The 23,444-nt window shown below is 41.3% G+C and overlaps 3 protein-coding genes across 3 annotated transcripts; 2 read left to right on the top strand and 1 right to left on the bottom strand.

Annotated features, from left to right (window-relative positions):
- Positions 1 to 148: 148 nt before the first annotated feature.
- On the bottom strand, positions 149 to 969 carry LOC119727919 (excitatory amino acid transporter 3-like). Its single transcript, XM_038199999.1, has one exon. It carries the CDS (start codon positions 680 to 682, stop codon positions 149 to 151), a length of 534 nt encoding a protein of 177 aa, XP_038055927.1. The 5' UTR covers positions 683 to 969.
- A 4,910-nt stretch (positions 970 to 5,879) lies between these two features.
- Positions 5,880 to 12,548, top strand: LOC119728616. The gene is made up of 9 exons (XM_038200919.1): positions 5,880 to 6,115; positions 6,692 to 6,839; positions 7,080 to 7,187; positions 7,621 to 7,749; positions 10,012 to 10,218; positions 10,966 to 11,051; positions 11,322 to 11,374; positions 11,489 to 11,659; positions 11,997 to 12,548. The coding sequence occupies exons 1-9, from the start codon at positions 5,966 to 5,968 to the stop codon at positions 12,226 to 12,228; spliced, it is 1,284 nt and encodes a 427-aa protein (XP_038056847.1). The 5' UTR covers positions 5,880 to 5,965; the 3' UTR covers positions 12,229 to 12,548.
- Positions 12,549 to 16,627: 4,079 nt separating this feature from the next.
- On the top strand, positions 16,628 to 21,732 carry LOC119728380 (exosome complex component RRP40-like). Its single transcript, XM_038200598.1, has 4 exons — positions 16,628 to 17,093; positions 19,475 to 19,624; positions 19,746 to 19,897; positions 20,455 to 21,732. The coding sequence occupies exons 1-4, from the start codon at positions 16,869 to 16,871 to the stop codon at positions 20,681 to 20,683; spliced, it is 756 nt and encodes a 251-aa protein (XP_038056526.1). The 5' UTR covers positions 16,628 to 16,868; the 3' UTR covers positions 20,684 to 21,732.
- Positions 21,733 to 23,444: the final 1,712 nt, after the last annotated feature.

The following is a 23,444-nucleotide window of genomic DNA, read 5'->3' on the forward strand; positions in this document are numbered from 1 at the left end:
AAAACTCAGTGTACACTTTTCTTTTCAGAATTTGATTAGAGTTATTAAGGGTGAAGTATAAGGGCTCTGGCTCGACCGCTTAAACGATGACACAGATATTCATTCCGTTCACTGTGCAAAGACTTATATTAATTGTATATATTTGTACTTACAGAATAAGATCCAAGATGGCGTAGACGATGTTGACTTCTTCTTTGTTCTTATTTGGATCTACCTCGTTGTTAGACCTTCCCCCTGGGTTGATGACAAGTACCAGAAGGATACCAAGTGCCACAGCTAGCAGAGTGGTTGCCATGTAGTAGATGACAGCACGGTAGCCCAGCTTCCCTGACATGGCTGAGTCTAGAGAAGCCAACGATGCAATCAAGCTTGACACGATCAGTGGGATGATCATCATCTTCAACATGTTCATGAAGAGTTTACCGGGAAAGCTAACGTAGTCGATCTGTTCGTCCGTCAACTCAACAGAGACACTCAGCACGTAGCCAACCGCGAACCCAAGGACGACCGAGGTGATTAGCAGGCACAAGAGGATATTTTCAGCCTTAAGGTAGGCTCGCCACCCCTGTGCGGTCTTAGTCTCACTCTGCCCATCTTCTCCGCCTATATCTACGGAGTAATCATGGTTGCTGCCTCTTTTCTTAGATTCAACCCCGTTCATCTGAACTGCCTCGCCATCCATCACGTCAAACAAATGTCAACTTTAAGATCAATGAGTTATTTGAGTTAAATTTAGCATCCAATATTCAATTGTCCTAAGAGCAGTGGAAGGCGAACCCACCTCTTTACTAACCTTTCGGTCGTACAGATTTGAGATCGCTTCAGGTTCTTCGTTGATCGAATTGGTTCTGAACCATTTACATCAATTGAAAAAAAGACAGTATAAGCGAGAAATTATCGACGTGAATTCAGCGAAGCCCTCCACAACAATGGTAAATATGCTCGATTCGCTAGTTCATTTAAGCGTTCAACTAGCCCCACTCGACCGTTGCTTGGCAAAGTTGTGAGCAAATAATATTGTACGTCACGCGTATACGTAGATGCAACGCTCTTGCCAATGGCACACTTTATTCACCACCTGGACAAAACGCGCAGCGATGCAAATAGGAAATAAGTGACTAAATAAACGGACAACGAGGCAATAATAAAGGGGCGGAAGAAGAGCGTGTAGTATTCGAGTGGCTAACTGGTTGCATGGTTGGCGATATGATCTCAGGATGCCAAATTTATTGGGAATTTTCTATAATCATGTTCAAGATTGCACAGGTGCACCTAAACCATCTTAAGATTAAAAATCGTTTAATTAACAATACACAAGTAAACAATGTTTGCAAAGTTTCTTTACGTCGTATGTGCTGTTTAAGTGAAACGGATACCGGTATCTCCACGCAACAACGCAATGAATCGGTATCGCATTATGCCTATCCAGCCGGGGCTGGGATGAGGATGACTGTAACTGTCTCATTGGGGGTAGGAACTAAGGACTATGCATTATCAAATGATATCATAAAAGTGTTCATTGTTAGTTTGTTAAAACGACTGTTACAAACAAACAACAGTATTAAATTATGCGCATACTTCAAGTGTACGACGTTATAACATTTGAAATGTTTCTGGTTCCGTATTTTGTTTAACTTACAAGTTAAACAAGTTATTTACAAGTACACATCCTATATCGCATATACTACCGAGGCGTAACAACCCCCCCCCCCCCCCCAATTGGATTTGTCGCTGTACATTTCTTACTAAACAGATCAAGATTTATGTTTTAGGCCTGGGCCTATACTCTTATAAGCAAATGGGCGGGAATATTGGGTAGCATTTTAAACAAAAACAAATGAAACTTGCAGTAACCTTTTAGAAGTAACATGACTGTGCAAGAGCTAAAAAGAGGTAATCTTCCCGTCCTCGAAAAGGAAAAAAAAACACCGCTCTGGTTGCTCTTTTCCTAAACATGAGGTAAACTTTGCTTTGTATTCGATAAAACCGTTGTCTTTAAAATATACGAGCTGATACAGGGCGAGTCCAATAAACCAAACCCAAATGTCGGCATTATTGTTAAAGTGAAGTTCTGCATGCATGGGCGTCAATCCTGGGCGGACAGGGGGACATGTCCCCCCCCCCCCTTTTTTTGTAAGGATGGAGGACACAATATCAAATGTCCCCCCTCCCCCCCCCCCCCCCCCCGATTTATTAACTCGTGTGTCCCATTAACAGGGCCCTTTATGTACTACAATGTATCTTTTGCTAAGAAATATTGGTTAAAAGTGGTCAGGAATTGCCTCAGATCGCATCGCACCACAGAGAGCGTCTAGAATCAATTTTTTTCGGGGCCGGTGGCCCCGAACCTCACGCCGTAGAGCTTCGCGCTTCGCACTCGCATTAGTTCTGATCAAGGTCAAGGCCGGATCCAGAATACAATTTTGGTCCCCCAAAAAGTGGGTCACAAAAATTACGGCGTGGGGTTCGGGGCCCGCTTAAGGGCCCCGAACATTTTTTGGATTCTAGATGCTCTGTGGTGCGATCTGAGGCAATTTCTGACCACTTTAACCAATATTTTTTTGAGGAAAAGATGGTGGTGTACTCATTGCCTGCCTTTACTGCGATGTCACATAAAAATAAAAAAAATTGGTTTCGTTTTTTTTGGGGGGGGGGGCCATGGCCCCCTTTGGCCCCCCCCCCCCCGGATCCGCCCTTGATCAAGGTATGCCCCCCACTTTTGAGAAGCGATGACGCCCCTATTCTTTCAAAATCTAGGATATGAAAGCCCAATTCATAAGCTTGTTTGCGTTTTGCTGAAAGGAATGTCTTACCTTTTTGTTATCCGTGGACAGAACTTTAAAACGATGGCTGTGTTTAAAATTCCGTAACTTAAAAATAACATGAGTAATTTGAATGATTCTTGTACTAAAAAAAAAACTTAGGAATTGGGCTTTCATATCATTATCCACGATCTTGAAAGTGCTACATGCAGGAATTCACTACAACAATGGTCCCAGTTTTTTTTACTCACACTGTACAGGCTGAGTAAAAAAAACCAAAAACCCAAATGTCGGGACCATTGTTGTAGTGAAGTTCTGCATGTAGCACTTTCAAAATCTAGGGTATAAAAGCCAACATTCATAAGCTTTCTTTTAGTACAAGAATCCTTCAAAATCTTACGTACTTTTCAAGTTACTGAATTTTAAACGCAACCACCGTTTTAAAATTTCGTCCACGGATCACAAAAAAAGGTGTGTGTTCTTGCAGCAAAACGAAAACAAATCACAGTGATGTGTATGAATTGCTTTTGTTTTGCTGAAAGAACGCACACCTTTTCTGTGATCCGTGGACAGAACATTAAAACGGTGGTTGTGTTTAAATTCCGTAACTTGAAAAGTACATGAGTGATTTTAATTATTCTTATACTAAAAGAAAGCTCTTGAATAGGGCTTTTATACCCTAAAAAGTGCTACATGCAGAGCTTTACTAAAACAATGGTCCTGACATTTGGGTTTCGTTTTTTTTTTACTCACCCTGTATAGTCATCATGAATGAATTTGGAATCCTCAAGGACCTTGTATGTGATGCAATCTATATCTGGATTTTCTCTTTTATCATAACGAAGTCATTCTTAACCAGTGTAATGCCCCACCATGCGGCAAACCTGTGCCTTCACCCGTGCGTAGATAATCATCATTCATCACAAACAGCAACATGAACCATAATAGATGGTGTCAATTTTAAATCAGTTGCATATTTGCTTTTTGATTTGAGTCAGTTATTTCAACGTTTCCATTGACAACCGAAGTAGGACCTCTCAATCTCTCTCACACTGTTTGTTTTTTATTGCAAACCGTATATTGACTCAGTCGATCAGTGCACGGATCTAACTGCATAATGGACTTCGGACCATCCGTTATTATTGACAATCTTTATACCGACCGGTCATTTTGGTGGTGCGCAGCCAGTATTATGTTTAACGATGAGGCGGACCATATCACAATTTATTAATTACGTGCAAAATTGCACTTAGTTTCACTTTTACCAATTACATAATGACATTCGACTACAAACTGTCAAACTGGATCCGAAAGCCACATCGGTCAAAACTGTGTGATTCCCTTTTTCAAGAACTGCGAAATCTTGGCATTTTGTTGCTTATGGGCGTCAATCGGTGTGGGACGGGGGAAACTGCCTCCTCCCCCCCCCCCCCCCCCCCCCCCCCACACACACACACCCAAACGTGTTCTTACCGTCGATCGTGGACGTCCTATTGCTCACTTTTTAGGAAGACTTCCATAGGTTCTGTACACGACCCCAATCATGGACGTATGCTGGGAATCGTGGACCATATTGTTCTCTTTTCTCTGGTATTTTTCGCCCACGATTTGAAAAAATGAACACGTACACACCGGCTCGTTTGTTTATGGTGTAAATCGAGGATTTTCTATTGTCCCCTTCCCTTTTCCTTTGTTTATACTCTATATAATAACTTGTTAACTTTTATAACTTTTTTGCGGTAACAGCCCGATAGTCCAAAGGTTCGATAGTCCGAAGGTTCTTTAGTCCGAAGGTTCTTTAGTCCGAAGGATCATTAGTCTGAAGGTTCGTCAGTCCGAAGGTTCAATAGTCCGAAGGTTCGATAATCCGAAGGTTCGATAGTCCGAAGAGTCCATTAGTCCGAAAACAGAATAAGGTTAATTAATCCGAAGGTTCGATAGTCCGAATAGATGAAAAGGTTCGATAATCCGAATATACGGTAGGGTTCGATAGTCCGAATTGAGGATAAGGTTCGATAGTCCGAATGGGCGTACCTTACTGTTGATTCGAACTATCGGACCTTATTGTCGATTCAGACTATCGGACCTTATTGTCGATTCGGACTATCGGACCTTATTACCTTTTCGGACTATCGAACCTTATTGTCAATTCGGAATAATGAACCTTCGGATAAATGAACCTTCGGACTAATGAATCTTCGGATTAACGAACCTTCGGACTATTGCATTAATGTTCGGATTAACGAGCCTTATTTCATTTTCGGACTAACGAACCCCCTCTTATGGACATTTTGTGCATTCGTCCGATAGAACCTTCGGACTAAAGAACCTTCGGACTATCGGACCTTCGGACTATCGGGCGGCCCCCCTTTTTTGCAACAGCTCTCATTGGTATTGTACACGTTTTCCGATCGAGGAGCCTTTTCGATTTGGTTTCTGTCGTCGATTCATCGATGATGGTGCACAGTCATGCATGTCCTCGATTTACACCATAAACAAACGCATAGGCCTACAATCGTGTACCTAGGACAAAAGGGTTGGATCACAAACAAACCGTTTGACCAATAGTCCACGATTGAAATTCGTGTACAACCAATTAGACCGGTTGAAAAGTACAAAGGAATGAGGATTAGGGACAACAGGGGGTCCACGATTGCCGGTGTTTTTACATAGTCCAGCAAACATGCTGAAATATAGGCCTAGGCCTATATCAGTTGAATAAAATGCATGCATGATTTTGGACTGAGTGCTCAGAACGTATGGACATTATATATAGACGTAGAGCCAAACAAAACTTATTAAATCGTGGGAGTTTCAAAAAGCATAGGGCCTATTCACTTTAAAAATGTACGTACAGCAGCAGACCCCCCCCCCCGTCCTATCACGTGCGTAAGAAGTAACCTCCTTGTGAAGTACGATTAGAAGTGGTACACGTAAAAGTTGCTTGTTAAATCACCATGTTGCTTAGATAAATGAGGTTAGATAAACGAATTAAGGTGTTAAGCAGTTATAGATAAACGCATTAAAATATTCATGTCACATTTCACTTTCCCACAAGTATAAATGGTAAAATGCGATCCGATGTAATCGCTCGCGCGGGTATAAAAGTTGGAGGGCCGTTCGGTGTTTCCTTCAAACTCCTCTCTGATATTTTGCGCTGCGGACTCTCTTGCGTGGTCTGCGTGAGAGATACCTGGGAAAAAATGGTGTCTCGACTTCACCTAGTGGTTGTCTTAGTTTGGCTGTCAGTTTGCCAGGCATGGCAGCTACGTAAAATAGCCACTTTGGACATGCCAAACGCTGCCATTGCAACTGTCCTTAAAAACCCGACTACTGGTCTGTATGATGCTGTCGTGAGTATACGTTGCTAATGTTTTACATTTTAACCTTCTGGAGTAGAGAACTCTTCATCTTATAAAACGTTTAATGGGTGAAGTGCGCCTTATTCCATGAACAGTCGGCTTATCATGAATAATCGAATATTACTGCGTTGCGGGTTTAAATCATGTTATGGAAAGGTTTCAATTGACCAACGGGTCATCCTTCCATTGTGTAGAACGTTCTCTTGTTCCCAACCAATGTACACGTAAATTTGGCATGGGACCATAGATAATCAAAGACGGTTATCATTGGCCGGTACTGGTAGTGAAGTAATTAGGAAATTGGTCCGTTAAAAGTAAAAGAGCCAGACGTTTTGAAAGTGTACTTTAACTGAGTTGAAATTAACCGTTTCATAATAATAGCAATGCATCTCACATGAACGCATATCTAAAAATCTAAATGGGAAACCGCCAATGTTTAGGGCTGGAAAGCTCAGTTGACCGAAACGATGCGCCGCAACGATGACCCGGAGGTCGCTGGTTCAACTCCCCCGCTTCAGTAAATTTCTTTATTCAACTTTAAAGTATCCCGTAAAATATTATACGCAGGTATCCACCTTCAACGCCATCCCCCTGACCACCGATAACATCTACATCATCCGTGACGTGGCAGGCCAGATTCAAGCCGACCAAGGCCTGATAGCCGAGGTACTGACGGACGAGTATGCGTGGCCCAACGAAGTAGGGGCGGTACCTGGTAAGCGCCAAGTAAAATCTGATCTCACAATCTGTTTTTATATATAGGTCTACAAATAGTCATTATTCATATGTTCAAATGCTTTTGTTCCACACGGATATGCACAAGGTAACTTTGTTTAGGAATAAATAAAAAAAAAATACGCCCTCATAAAAAATAATAAAATATATGTAAATATGAAAATCCTTTCGATTGTACAATAGATTCCGCTTGATTCTTGATTTCACGCTGTACTTTCAGAGGATGTGTTTGGTCGGGATGGTATCTGGTGGACAGCCACTGGTTTCTTGGTACCGACTAAAACTGATGGTGTAGTCGCTCTGATGGACACCAGGCTCATGGTCCCAGGTGAGGCCGCAACTCGGGTCAGATCTGCAGAAGTGAAATAAAGTTGCCTAAACTATAGTCTCAAAAAATGGGATTTTCCCCCTAAAATTTGTATGTTTTGTTTTCACGACTTAAGCGTTTGCAACCTTCTGAAAAGGGCTTTCATTTTGTGCATAAATGAACCCGCCCTAAATGGGAATAACGTTTATATTGCTGTAGGAAAATAGCCCTTGCAAAAAAATTCAATTTTTCCAGGTGAAACTCGAAAAGAGCACGAGGAATGCATCGGTAAGTATAGGGCAGACGGAATGGATACATTGACGAAAGTTGTATACATGATTATTTTTTTCAGTTTAAGGGGCCGAATTGAAAAACCAACACAACAAATGTATCTACTCATGTAATGTTTGTAAGAAAATATGCAGTCTTATTTTTGTGTGTGATCTCATCACAGCAACTACATATGACATTTCTAGCAAAGCCGCGGACCGGACAAAATGGTTCTATCACCGGGTGGAGTGGAGCGACATGAACAAAGATGGTCGTATTGATGCCCTAACTGCCAGGGCTTACCTCAATACAAGTGAGTTATATGAACATCACATGTTTCAAGGGCCCACCTACGTGGCCGGCAAGCCCAACTCCTCCCACATTTGGAGGCTTACTTTAATAATGGTAACCGCATACCACATCGGTGTTTCATCCGGGTTTTAAGAACTGATTTATTGTCGGGCTGAAAATAATATGAAATGTGTAAACTATGCCATGATTAAACGAAAATGAGAAAGCAGTATTTCGTGGTGAAACTCGAAACTAGCCCGAACAGTTCATCTTTAAAGCACGAATGATTTGAAAGCCGATTTCACTATTTTGACTCATTATTTGCCATTTCGTCCTGTTGTTAGTTGGGGGATGGTTGCAGCAATCTGAGAACGTATTCGTCAAACTTGGCCAAAATAAATATGTGACGTTGGAGTATCTTCACTGATCATGAGTTTACATGTAATTCAACATGAAATGCAATATTTGATTTGACACTGCAGTTTAGCTTCTATATTGCATGACACATAATTAACGGTGTAACTCGTTTACGTGACCAGGCTGTGTTTGTTTTGCGTGCATGAGGCCTCCCATATATTTCTTGGGCCCATTGTCTATCGGAACTTTAACCCAACCTTGATTCTATACGTGACAAATGTCAATATTTGACCTGAGTTTGAATGGCTTTGAACTGGGTCGTTTACACTCGACATAAGAGTTAGTCACTTAACTTCTGCAAATAAATGACTGATAGTTTTGGCAACCCCCCCCCCCCGGAAAAAATTATAAGAATAAATAAATAAACCTTTCAAACGTTGATGTTGGATATTGGACAGGTGTGCGCAACTATTGGTAACGCCCAACATTTGTGAGCACGGGGGCCAGCAAACGTAGCTCTTGTATACGGGCACACACAAAGAACGCCCTTACCTCCCCAACTCCATCAAAATCCATCAAGTAACCTATTTTGGTGGATTTGGGGGGACTTGGTCCTGCAGGCCTGGTTTGACTAAATATTGATGGAGGCCCAAAGCAAAGCATGCATTGGAAGTAGTGTAATTGGTGGATTTTGGCAGACTGGGTACAATACTTGATAAAAGACATTAGGGAGAATAGTATTTTAAGGCGAAATCTTGCATGCATTGGAATTTTGAAAGTAGTCATCTTGTGGTCGGTTTATTCAGGAACTGTTGTGTTGAATCCCTTGGGTGTGTACATGAACAAAATCAGACTCAATGACGATAAGATAACCCATCCGTGTGGTTGCGAAGACCTAAGCGTCCCCGTTGTCCGATACGTACTTAGACGTAGTAACAGGGCAGTGAAATTCATGTACCCCAAACAAAATGGCTTTTGAACGTTGAGTTTCTCAGAAAATATGCTCAGTATGATTAAAATGTTAAATTATAACGGAAGACGAAATTATAAACTTCATGTCAGTGAACAAATTGCCGTCATCGATGCCGAAACGTCAATACTGGTTACTGGTAAAGCTGACCTTCAAGTCGGGAATAAATCGTTCGAACACGTCCCCAAATCTATGTATTATCTCAATTTCTAGGAATCTCCTCAGGTCGTTATTTCGTGAGTAGTTGAACACTTATATCACCTAAGTAGGCCTATACTCCGAGTTTCAGCTTAATCTGTTTTTGCAAACGCATGTGTTACACCATGAACTATCTCCAAGCAAAATTTTGACGAGGATATTTTGCCTACCAATCTCACGTGCATGGTTTCAGGTTGGCTTGCATGCTTGGCCGATTTGGGGCAAAAATGACGAAGCACATATTAGCATATTCATTAGCGTCACTTGGCGTGACTTCGCGCGGGTCTCGGTATCGACCAATGGAAGCCAGAAGCATGTATTAATTAATAACTTGCCAAGGTGGCTATTCTGCAAATTTTTACTGCACAACATAATGGATAGGCATTATTAATATTCATGAGGCTTGAAAAATTGACAGATATTGCAAACACCAGTGTTACAACTTTTACAAATTTACATAGCCAGGCCTATTTTTCCAATTTCAACCAAAAGTACCGAACGCTTCAAAACGATTTTTAGCACATTGGCCTAGTTGGATCATTATAAGGGAAATAAACCCTGAAAGTTCCGTGAAGATACGGTCATCCAAACAGGAGAAATTAATTTCCAAGATTTCGCCTGCCAATGTGAACATGTCTGCGTGCATGTTGTTTCATTCAAAATAAAGTATTACGTAACCTTTAGAAATCGGCCTTTGCAACCATAATTATGGCTGAACCAGTGGCAAAAACTTTAACCATATTTCTGTTAATTATCCAGATGGAACAGCTGTTTGTGAAGCAGTCTGGCTGGAACATCCCCGTTTCGGGGATCCGTTGACCCAGCCCTGGACGACTAATGTACTGTTCTCGGGCCCTGACGCCCTCTTTCGATTCGAGAAGATGACCATCCCGGGTGGCAGACAACTTGAGGTCATGATCAGCGCCCAGTACTTCTCAGAGAAACTCGTTGTTTCCTGGGTTGAAGGTTAGATTATGAGGCCAAGTGAAGTACTCAATGGCGTATTATATAACAACAGGACATATAGGGGGAGCGGGCCCATTTTGACCCTGGCCTGCTCACCCACCCACCCCCCCCCCCAACAAAAGGGAATGCAAAGACAGCAATTAAAAGATGAGCAACCAATTGCCAACAGTATAAACTGCTGTAAGGGGGTCTATAATGGGCCTATAAGACGCAGAAATTAACATAAGAATCATTCAAATCACTCATGTACTTTTCAAGTTACGGACTTTTAAAAACAATCTCCGTTTTAAGGTTCTGTCCATGGAGCACAAAAAAATGTCAGTGTTCTTTCAGCAAAACGAAAAAAAAATCACATAGGGATGTGTGTGAATTGTTTTCGTTTTGCTGAATGAACGCACACCTTTTTGTGATCCGTGGACAGAACTTTAAAACGATGGTTGTGTTTAAAATTCCGTAACTTGAAAAGTACATAAGTGATTTAAATGATTCCTGTACTAAAAGGAAGCTTATAAATTGGGCTTTTATATCCTAGATTTTGAAAGGGCAACATGCAGAACTTCAATAAAACAATAGACCCGACATTTGGGTTTCGTTTTTTATGACTCACCCTGTATCATGTTGAAGTCCTCAGCTGCAATACCCAACTTAAATACTACTGCCCAACTTCATAACAGCCGATCACACTCTAAAAAGTTATCATTTTAATGCTTACAAGAGTAAAAACGGTGGTTTTTTTTTTTTTTACAGGACTTACGTCCAGCTGGTCCGATCCTTCCAAGATTCAGCACAGAGTTATTGCAGATATTCCTGAGAATCGGTATTTTGATATTGAGGTAATTTGTGTATTAAACTTCGTCTTCACTATCTCCTACATCTTAGTCACCATCGGCCGCTACGAAATGGTCAATTTCGTCACTGTACAATGCAATCATGGTTGGATTATCGCTGTTGTGTTTGCCCGTAGAAATCCACAGTTTTGATAATCGCCGTCAACCTACACGAATATTTATCCTTGAAAAAAATTCAACGACACGAGATTGAATTCCATTTATCCGAAACGTTTCTGTGAAATACCGACAAACCATTTTTTTTCTATTTTTAAGCTCGTTGATCTTAATCTGGACGGGAATGTGGATTTGCTGCTCTCAATAAACAGGTACGTACTCTGATGTCTTCATTTTATAAACAAAATAATGTTATATCATTGGGATCAGTGTCAACAATGTCTTTTTGCTTGATTTTTTCATTCTCAATTTTGCAATCATGTTAGTGAGACCGATGGAAAACTCGTAGCTTATGAGATCCCGCGAGATTTCCGAACCGGTATCTGGAGATCTCACGTGATTGCTGAGGGATTCAAACCAAGTAATCTAATTGTACTAGAAGGCAACGGTTCACCGGGGAGTGCGCATGCCTTCTATCCAGGACCTGCTGGTGATAGGTGAGTTCATCTTCAATGGTATAAAAACCCTCATAGCCTCCTTGCTTTGATCTTCCGCCAGTAAATATTATTGAACTTCTCGCCTTTGTTAAAACAGTGATGGAATATAATAGAAAAAGTGGCTATTAGCTGATGTGATCACCACCTCAATCAATTTCATTGGGGAAAATACGTTGGCTTTGTCTAGATCTAACCAATTAGTGTAATTATTTTTCCTGTATTACTTTTATACAGTTGCTAGAACAAAGTTCAATTACATTCAGCCTCCAAATCGTAAGGCCACGCCTATCTACAAAAAATAATAATAAACGTATCCTACTTGTTTTTGGTGGTATAGGATCAAACCCCTCATCCTCCTAACAGGAGATGATGATAGCAACGTGTACATCTTCGAGAGCACTGCAGACAACGACCCATCCGTGTGGAGCTACACTCAAACCTCCATCTTCTACGCCAAGGGGACGGTAGGCGGTCCCGCCATCAAAGACATTGACGGTGATGGATACGCCGAGGTCTTCATCCCAGCTTGGTCGGAGGGAACTCTTAACGTCTACACTTTTAAACCTTGAGCCAAAGTGTACAAAATGTTACACCTCAATTGCTGTACGGTTTAAAGAGTTAAATTAAACTATGCTATAATGAAACCGCTCTACAGCTTTTGTGGATTAAAACCAATTGAATTATACTTAAGGATACTACGAATATACTGATCCATACATCAAAGTTACACTTTCGTCAGATGATTGCCCAAACTAGGTTTTAGAATAACCAAGTCACCATGTTTCAAAGGTCTGGGACTCTGGGTCACAAGAAATCTCACTTAAATGATATTTTTGTGTTGCCGAGGCATAATTCCAGCAGTAAATAAAGCCATCGAATTATGAGCTTATCTTGTCAATATCAAACAGGTTCCACATGTATAGGCATATATCCTTCGTTGTTGGAAATCATCTCCAACAACATTACAGTATATGCGTTTGAAGCAACGTTTTAGAAAGGAAACAATGTCAACTTGATTCAACATAGCATTCCAACAGTTCGAATAACATTTTGCCCGGAATTAGCGCGACCAATCCTCAATTTTCACGGTGTAGTTATGAGCCCTTATATTCTACTTAATGATCTCTCCAATTATTTTAATCATCGATGCGCATTCCAGACAAAGGGTGCTCCAACTTTTTCAGGTAATAATTCAAGCAGAATACAGCATAACTCATATTGGGTGTGCTACAAAATGTAGTTTTCCAAACTTCACCACCCTCGTCGCCCTCTAAGTTACTTTTACGAGTCCAATTCCTTCCATATTTTGGAAATAGCTGCAACAAACTGGTTGGGTATCTATAGTATTAACTATGATTTCTGCTCTCGGCATTCAATTAAGTAGTCCATTTCACACGTCAACCCCCCGAGAGACATATCGAGAGCCATACAACTACATAGAGCCTCCTCATCAGACTTGTTTCAACTTTTAGAGTATCTGCCATTAAAAAAAAACTCCCAGTTTCAGGCTCTACTCAAGACTGCCCTGAGGATTATTGTAGGAAAATAAGACTTGGCTACAGAATACAACCTAGCTATTCCAGTGAACCACCGGCACATTAGCAAGTTTTCGGGATCGTACAACTGGGGGGTCGTATGGGCGGTGGTGTTTTCTTGCTCTGAAGACAAAAAAAATGACAGCAGGAGAACAAACCGACTGTGAATCTTTTACCAGTTTGCACGTTAAGGGGAACATACAGATGTTGTAAATTGTATGGGCCAATATATCAGTTTATTTGATAGAACCATTTTGCTACCACTTCGTCAGACCGAAATTATGTAAAAGAATTAGAAGCAGCCCTTTGAGAGATACCAAAACTGTCAGATATCATTTTTGCCGGAGATCATTCACCTGCCTGACGTAAACCGGGTTCATGAGGTTAGCAGTCATTGGCGACACATACCTCACATAGTAGACAGTTAAGTTGAAAGACTCAAGAACAAAACCTCCATCTGGTTGTTACATTCAAACCCAACAAGAGAGGAAAACATCAGTTGGACCTGGTGTTTACAAAATGTGCGCCCGAAATGCAAATATCGCTAGCTTCTCAAACCACCATACTGTGTCGGTTGTTTTTCTCGTGTCACGTCAGAAGATAAAAAAAGTATCGCAGGAAGGCATTTATGTATAAAAGGTAACTATGAACAGACAAGTGAGAAATTGATGAAAAATGCTGAGTCCACGACTGAAGAAGAGGTATACAAGGATTATATAATTGACCACATTCAATACAAGTTTCACTGATATTCAGCCATGCATACCAACACAATATATTTTCTAATATTTTTAAAGGCGATATTTAACTTTATTATTTGCCAGCACACTGCAAGACAGAACATTTCAAAGTAGCCATGGCAAGGCCACGGTTTACTGCTGTATAAAGGGCTTTGATGGTCAGAACGTTTTAGGAAGGTAGCGGATACAAGACACCATAGGTCAAATTGGAGAACACCTTTCGCTGGTACGGAAGCCCAGGCGCGGTTCTAGAACCAATATTTTTTTTGGGGGGGGGGGGCTAGCACGGTGGATCCATAATTTTTGTTCAGGGAGGCGTGCTGAAATGTTGACCGGTTATTTTTTCCAGACACTTAGGCCTCCGAAAATCAATAGTGGGGGGGGGGGGGGGGGGGGGGGGGGGGTCATGCCATATTTTCAATGGGGAGCGCCAATAAAATCCTAAAATCATTCACAATATATTAACTATGCACGGCTATTTCTTCTTTAGGGGGAGACCGTTCGCATGAACATCACAATCCTTCTTTTTGCTAATGTAATTTTTTTTTTACGGAATTTATTTTTGGGGGGGCTAAACAAAATTTATGTTTCTTATATAGCATGCTACGCCGTTTCTCAAATGGAATTTTTCCTAAAACAATTTCTTACAGTGTTAAGGCGGAAGTCAAGAACCAGTTTTTTCTTGTACAGAATGTTCGTACATAGTAATGTTACATACAACAATATGAACGTTTCAACGATATAAATGTTTCACAGTTAAAGCCTCCCCCCCCCCCCCCCCCCCCCCCCCCCCCCCCCCCCCCCGTAGAACCGCGCCTGCGGAAGCCGCAGAGCTATGCGGTATGGTCCGCAGAGCTACTGCCAATACCAGCGGCAAAGCAATGCGCTTCCCGAACATGCACATTTTAGACGGGCACTGCATTAGTGTTGTAACTTGTATAATTTTACGAGTAGCCTCACACGAGTTTACCTATCCAACGCTAAGGGCGCCCTGGCCTTTTTAATGATGTCATTGGTCAATGTCATGGTTTTATTAAATGTCTATTAGTTCGTGGGACGAGGCCTTTTTTTCGCTCGCCACGCGGTCTGGATCGCCGAATTTTATAAAACTTCACAGACATGTAGATTATGGTGTACCATGTCGAAAGAACTTTGTTCCCCGGTCCACAGTTTGTTTGAGAATGAGAAAATCTGGGAGAAAAACGCCGAAAATTCTACATGAGGGAAAAACATAAGAAACAGCACCCTCTATTGATAGTCAGAAACTTTTTCTCACCAAACGGCCGTCCGAGTTCGGGCGGTCTGTTTTTGACGCGAGTATTTTCATTGTTCTCGCGCTCGAACGGCGGGAACACGACCCACGAACACTGCACTCGGAACAGGATCTCACATTACCTACCGTCAGGGTTTGCAAAAATGATATACCCGTGTCAAGAACAAGACCCGCCCGAACTCGGCCAATGAGTGCTTGCTAGCTGCTAGATAATACTTCTTTCATATTGTATTCTAGATTTTTTTGTTATTTCTCATCGTGATGCCAAAATATCTTCGTTACAGTTTTGTCAAACATGAAATGATCAACTTTTAAATTTAAGATCGAATGTTATGGATATGTTTTAGCTACAGAAACATCGATTGGTAGGATTAAACCCCAGATCAGAATAATTTTGTGCTCTCTTATCTCAGGGTAACATATTTTCAATAATTATAGAAGTACACGCGTAGCATCTGGTGGAGCATCTGAACTTCTGAAACATCTTTTTAAAATGTTTTCCCTGAAATAAAAAAATAAAAATAAGTAATACAAATTTGATGCAGCCTCAAAAAAGGAAGCAGGTGGGCCATTGGTGGTTATTGGTGGTTTTCACGGAATAGATGGAGCAACAACAAAACCTGAATCGGTTCTTAAAACAATATTCAAAATAATAAAAACGGTAAGACGGTTTCGGCTGAAACAAATTGCAGTTGTAATGCTGCCACTCAAAGATTCCGAATAGGGGAATATAAACTATTTTTCTCTTCTTAAATTTTTTGCAAATACTGTCCTTCAATTTGATGAGATTTTCGATGCATGTTACTATTATGTAATCGGCCTGTTATGTATACAGGTGCTTAGCTCGTTTTGTCAGTTGAAAAATAAACTAGTAACTTCATTCAGTACAGATTGAACAAACTTGCCATTTTTTTAGTGGTTTTGTAAAAAGACGCTTCAACTTATCTGATACATGTATATAATTCCTTATTCAAATTCTGCGTCACTGCTATTGAAGGGGGAGGGGGAGTCTATTTAAAAAAAAATTCATTTATGACAATTTTTAAGACAATTTAAGACAAACTGAAAGATGTGATTAACCATGAGATTCTCATCTGCAGTACGGTTTAACTATATTTTAATGTAGTTAATTACATTCGATCTTAAAATTTGATAATTTCAAGTTGGACAAACTGTAATGAAAAGGTTTTGACATCCTGATGAGAAATGATGACAAAAATATAGAATATGCATGTAATATGAAGCTTGAAAGAAGTATTATCTGGCAAACAATCCTTGCGTTTTGTCCTGTCTGCGGGGCGGGGTTACGAGCGAATCATTGCGTACGAAAAGGTTTCTGGCTGTGTCAACAGAGGGCGCTGTTTCTTTTTTTTTTTTTCTCATGCAGAACTTTCGGAGATTTTATCCCAGATTTTCTCATTCCCAAACAAAGTGTGGATCGGGGAACAAAGTTTTTTAGATATGGTACATCATAGTCTACATGTCTGGGAAGTTTTATAAAATTCGGCGGACCAGATCGTTAATCTCAAAAACTAAAGCGTTTTCAGTCTCTCGCTCGTCCCACGGACCATGCACGGACACTGTACAAAAATATATTTCCAGCACTGACATCGTGCGACGTGCACGCGCGCACGTGCTCGTACAACGCAACAACAAAAAACATGGCGCCACCACGGGAGGAAACGGTAGAGTCAAAATCCTCAGAAAACCTTCGGGTTTTACCTGGAGACGATCTCTCTGATGTCTTCATATCCACCCGAGGGAGCAAGTTTCGACTTGGTCCAGGTTTGCGTCAGGAGGGAGAGACTGTTGTTGCCTGCAAGTGTGGGATTTTGAGGAAAAAGGAACCCAATGATGTTTTCTGGATTGACAATCACCAAAAACGGGTAGGCCTAGGCCAGGTGCCAGTTTAAAGCATGGTTAGACCATCACCATAGCTCCGTGGTTAGACATGTTAGACCCGTGAATGTGGCGTCAATACAAACAATGCCACGTGTAACCGTGTAATAAAAACCAGAGTAATTGCAGAATACCCTGCCACTCGGAAATACACCCCTAAAATCTCTGGCTACGCGGTTGGAAATGGAATCACTGGAAAAGAAACAATTCAAGTCCATTGCCAGCTACGCGGATAATGAGTGGGGGTCCCCTTGAGAACGAAGCAACACAAAAGAAATGGGGGTTGCTGAAAAAATTCTAAGCCCAAACCTAGCTCTACTGAGTGGAGCGCTGGAACTTCGGTACCCTCCGTACAACTACTACAAGCCCTCCACTGAATCGGCATACTTTGACTACACATTTAAATCACTGACACACGGTACGCATTTTTGTGCATACCTTTGGGGAGAAAAGGCCCCAAAACACTGGTAAAGTGAATACAAATTATGAGAAAAACAGTTACCCCGGACAGATCCACACATCCATGATATGCCATAAGACCCCTTAAATTGTTCCCAAAAGGCAACAAGCGGTAATTTTGAAAAAAACACAATATATTTTGATAAACTTACCATTCACAATTAAATGTGTTATGAGCAGTTATGAAAATTGAATTCGAAAATGTGCCATTTTGTCCCCGTAACACACTAAATTCCCCCTGGGACTCACCCAAACCTTGCCCGGCATAATCACTACACAGGTCCTTGAAGAAAATAACGATCCACGATGAAGATTCAGCCTACAATTGCAGTGAAAAAAGGAGGCATTGCCGATAGCCGATCAAGTTATCGGCAATGCCAGCCAGCCAGAGCTGATGTTGATTTGTGCACAAACAAAATTTGTGTACAAAGGAATGACAATGTGCAGCCGATTTCCATGCATAGCGCATGCACCACGATGAAGATTCAGCCTACAAATTACAATTGCAGTGAAAAAAGGAGGCGTTACCGATAACCGATCGAGTTAGCGTCACCAGCCAGAGCTGACCTTGATTTGTGCACAAACAAAATTTGTGTACAAAGGAATGGCAATGCGCGGTCGATTACCATGCACAGCGCGCACACCAGTCACACTTGCCAACTGCATGGTGTGGCGTGGCATGGCGCTGAAGATTTCACCTTCAAAATGGCCACAGAATTACTAAATACGCCACCTGAGATACAAGTAGAGATTGATGATTAAGATTGAGGTACTAAGGTTTACTTAAGATCTGGATGAAAAGTGAAATTTACAGTTTATCGGCGAGGGCTCCATTGCAAATACCGCGCGGATGCCATTTCAAACTGGCATCTGCTTCTAGGAATAAAAAAAAAATGGATTTAAGATGCTCTGTGGTGCGATCTGAGGCAATTTCTGACCACTTTAACCAGTTTTGGTGAAAAGATGGTGGTGTAAGTAGTGGCTGCCTTTTTTGTGACGTCACTAAAGAAAAAAAGCAATTTAGGTTAGTGTTTTTTTTGGTGGGGGGCATGGCCCTGTTGGCCCCCCCCCCTCCCCCCCCCCCTGGATCCGCCCTTGGGCCTTCAGCACAGCGCACACCCTCGGCCCCGGCAGTAACCTCTCTGGGTCGGCCCATGAATTTGACTAGTTATGTAGAGAGACCATTTTTTTATCGCGAGAGGGGCACTTTTGCTTTTGATTGCCAGGTCAGTGACCATTTTATTCGGGTGAGGAGGAGCACTATTACTTTTAAAGGCCAGTTTTCCATGAGAATGGCACAATTTTAATGTTGCGAGCAGGCACTAATAAAATTGTGCTTTCGAGGGGCAGTATTCTATCTCGAGATGTTATCATGAGATGCACTGTTGTTTTTGATGGCCAATTTTCCATCTCGATAGGGGCACAATTTCATTATTGCGAGAGGGGCATTAATTTTGTGCTTTCGATGGGTAGTTTTCTATCTCGAGAAGATGCACAATCTTGTTATTGCGAGAGGGGCACATGTTTTTGAGGGGCAGTTTTCCCAATACGTGTTCATTTGAGAGGCACTTTTGTTTTCATCTCGAGGGGGCACATTTACAACCGTGAGAGGGGCACTTTTGTTGGCCTGTGAAAATCTGGGGTGGCAAGTGCCCAGCCCCCCTGGTTCCGCCGCCCCTGCCTTCCAAGACACTTAACTTGTGTAGTACAAGAGAAGTGTTGGACTGATTATTTCATGTGCCAGTCTAGGTTGTAGTTGTAGTACATGCTCAAAATGTACACTCCATGTGTGACGATTACGTACACATCAAAGGTGATATGTACTTCACTAACCAAAAATACACAGTATGGTACAACGGAAAGAAGATTATCACCTTATACTACATATTGTGGATGTGATTGTTTCCAGTATGTTCCAGTCAAAGGAGAAACTGTCTTGGGGATAGTGGTTGGAAAAGCTGGTGATGTATTCAAAGTAGACATTGGAGGCAGTGTACCCGCAACACTTTCATATTTGGCATTTGAAGGAGCAACAAAGAGGAATAGACCTAACGTTGCTGTGAGTATGTTACTTCAAAGCTTCTTGTGTGATAAGGCAGTTCAATGATGTGACACAAATCAATGGCTTGAACCTTACACAGTTGTATCTTTATGTATTTAATCATTTGGCATACACATAGATAGGAGATGTTGTGTTTGGTCGACTGCTGGTTGCAAATCGAGACATGGAGCCAGAATTAGTCTGCATGGATAGCGCTGGACGGAGTGGGGGACTTGGCATCATGTCTGATGGTGGCTTCATGTTTCAGTGCTCACTGGGACTGGTTCGCAAGTGAGTACTATAAGAATACTTGTCTGGGTCACCTTGGGAAACCCCACCCCTAATTGAGTGTCAAGAGTACTTTCAAAGGACTCGGGTTAGGTTCTGACTTTTCAATCACCATTTTCCTTTTAACAGACTAAGTTGGTTATTGATGAAACTATTGCATGCTTACCAGTTGACTAGTAGGATCACACAATCTGACAATTGACAATTACAGTGACTCTCTGCATTAAAATCACATAATGCATACACTTGCACATGATTCCCAATATTGAGGACACTGTCAAGTTGATAGGCCTATTATAAATGCCCCATTTTATACTCTTTTAAGTTATGTTTAATTGATCATATGTTTCCACAATGACACTGCATGGGGTTTGTTGAGTTTCGATTGGACCAGTTGTGATATGGCACAAGAGTTTTATGATGTACGATTCTTCAATGCCATAATTGCAGAAATCTGGTGTTAGGCATGAGAGCCTGTGTTATACTGAGTATGGTTAGCGTGCCGTAAATCAACATTTGAAAACTTCTTTTAACACCTTTCACACCTTTCTTTCTTTCAGGATGCTGTCCCCTAAATGTACTTTGGTAAAACAACTTGGTCAAGTCATGCCAGTTGAGTTGGCAGCAGGAATGAATGGACGAATATGGCTGCGAGGCAAGACCGTGTCCAGCACCATCACTGCAATGAATGCCATATCCAGTGCTGAGTTCATGACAGAGTCAGAGATCAGACTTATGGTGCACAGACTACAGGACTCTGTGTCTGGAATGTGGAGTGGAATTAGTTGACAGTAAAGGGGACTGGTGTCTGGTCTGACTAGTGTCTTCCTGGGGGCTGAGGCCAGGGAAAATAACTGGTTTGTTCTTGTACCTGCTGTGTGAACATTAAACCAAAGGGGACTATATTACAACTTGAAAAGGGAAAGGTTTTACAGTGTAAATGTTCGTTTTGAACATGGACTATATATTATAATGAGCACACTCTTATATACCATTTGTAAATTGTTACTGGCCAAGAAATTGTTTGGAAGTTCTTGCTTCAGAATCAGGCTCTTGCAGAATTTGTAAAGTGTAGACACTGGCATTGATCATATCAGTTTGAAGACCAAGATGGCTGGCACGTTAATTAGATCAGTTTATTGCCGGCCATGCACCTTAAACCTAGTCACTTGTTCCCTCTACCCCATCCAAGGGTTCTGCTAACAACTAATCCCTTTCAGAAAATCTTACAAAGGAAAAACAGATGTTGCATAAAAATGTGGGTTGTTCACTTGCTATGATCAATGTGCGCATGTGATCTATGCATATTCGTCACAGATTAAAGAAATTAGAGGTTATGTTGCACTTGGATAGAGTGATGGGTATAAGTGAAAGGCCTACTATGATCACCTTTGTTAAATGTAACAAAAAGTGATTTTGCCAAATAAATGACCCCCCAAAAAAGGATAGAATTGATGAGAATTTTTATTTTTACTGATTACATGAATACTGTTGTGTGTCGCTGACTGCTTCACACATGCCAATCCATCGGACTACGTGGAAACATGACTACCGTCACGACTTGAGGGAGTGGCTGCGTGCCTCAAATGGAAATCTATGATCGTTCTTTCTTGACTTGCTTGTGCTCATATGCATATATATATGTACATGTATATGTGTGTCCCTGGTTTAACTGAGACATTAACATCCATATTAAGTATATAATTATACATAAATATGCAAGTTAGCTGTCGTATATATTTAATTTCAAACTTTTAAGGAATAAGGTACTAAGCAGCAGTAGGCTATGTTTCAACAGTTACTGATTTCAATAAAGCCACCAATAGTCTGATATTTTAGTTTAATGCAAAATTATGCGATTTAATTGTCGTCATTTTTGACGATATTGTTTAAACTTTTTTTCTATCTCCCGAGAGAAAAACTTTCACACCAATAATTTCAAGTGTCTAAGGCCTATGTTTTCAGAGTCGCCATTAAGTTCAATTTTGCCACTTAGAAGATATGAATCACTTTGAAACACCATTACATTATTTATTTCTCCGAATTCCTGAATTAGCACCTAAAGTAAGCCTTGTAGCACTTCTGCCGAATTGTTTGCCTGAATGGGGCCTAACCCTGTCCGCAATTTTTTTTTTCTTCCATATTTTTACCATTATCAAACTAAATCTCGTCTGCTTCATGCATGCTGTTTGCCTCATTCTAGCATTTAGTCAGGCAGCTTAGTGAATGGATGTGGACATTCCGGACAAAAGCGCCAAATGTTCCATACATGCTCTTCAATGCTTTAGCTTTCAATTTTTGATAGGAACCAACTTATCCAATGACATTATGGCGGCCATCTTGGATTTTAAAGATGGCGGCCATTAAAAACCATAATATCTACCAATATCTCATCTTCTAAGCCACTTAGAATTAAAGTTTTGGTGTATAAACAGACATTTTCAGGGTCAAGGAATGCAACTGTACCATTTGGGATAGTGTCAAATGGTTAGTTTTTCCAAATACATGCAGTATTGTGGCCATCTTGTATTTGAAACATGGCCGCCATTTAAAACCTAAATCTCCGAATACGTGTATTGCATCTTTAAGCCACTAAGGATCTAAATCTTGGTGTCTTACCATATATTTTCAGGGTTATGGAACGCAACTAAACAATTCGGATTAGTACTACATGTATTTAGGATCGTGTCAAATGGTCAGTTTGTCCAGATACCGCTACTTAATACGGCGGCCCGATTCAGGCTATGTACCTTTTGCCATTGTGGTTTGACTTGAAAGGGCCGGCACCGGTCCCATTCAGGTTGTGTACCGTCTTGCCATTATGGTTTCCCATAAAGGGACCAACACTGGCCCAATTCAGGCCTTTTACCGTCTTTTCATCATGGTTTATCGTAAGAGGACCTGCAATGGCCGGTTCAGGCTGTGTGCCGCCTTGCTGTTATTGTTTGCCTAAAGACCAGCACTGGTCCGATGCAGGCTCTGAACATTTAATAGGGCAAGCACTGGACCAATTCCGACTCTGTGGTGTCTGTACCGTCGACACGGAACCGGTTTGCCGCAATCGAGCCAGCATTAGCCCGCTTCTGGTCTTGTACTGTTTAAACTGTTATCGGGTACTGCCACAACAAACCCATAATTAGCTGGTATATCGGCCCAATACCGTTCTGTTTACTGGGTCAATGCCATCCTTGAATCTATATAGGCAGGTAGAAATCTCTGGCACTACATGATGTGATACAACTCTGCTTCTCCACAACTAAATGCAGCTGAACCAAATTTGTAGCTCCATTTGATCAAGGCGGGTCTGTGATTGGCTAGTCCTGGTTCTCAACTTGGCGGCTGATGGTTTTCCATTAAACCCATGTCGATGTAGCACCTGTTGGGAGGTTTTCCGCCGTTAACCATGACAATCGGCGGGCGTTTGCTCCCCATCTTCAAAATCAAAGATGGCCACAATAGTGTGCAAACTGAGCATTTGACTGTCATATAAGTGGTATAGTTGCATTCCTTGACCCTGAAAATGTATGTTTGGACGCCAACATTTTAATCC

Source organism: Patiria miniata, unplaced genomic scaffold (genome assembly GCF_015706575.1).
Source record: "Patiria miniata isolate m_02_andy unplaced genomic scaffold, ASM1570657v1 HiC_scaffold_20, whole genome shotgun sequence".
Taxonomy (NCBI): domain Eukaryota; kingdom Metazoa; phylum Echinodermata; class Asteroidea; order Valvatida; family Asterinidae; genus Patiria; species Patiria miniata.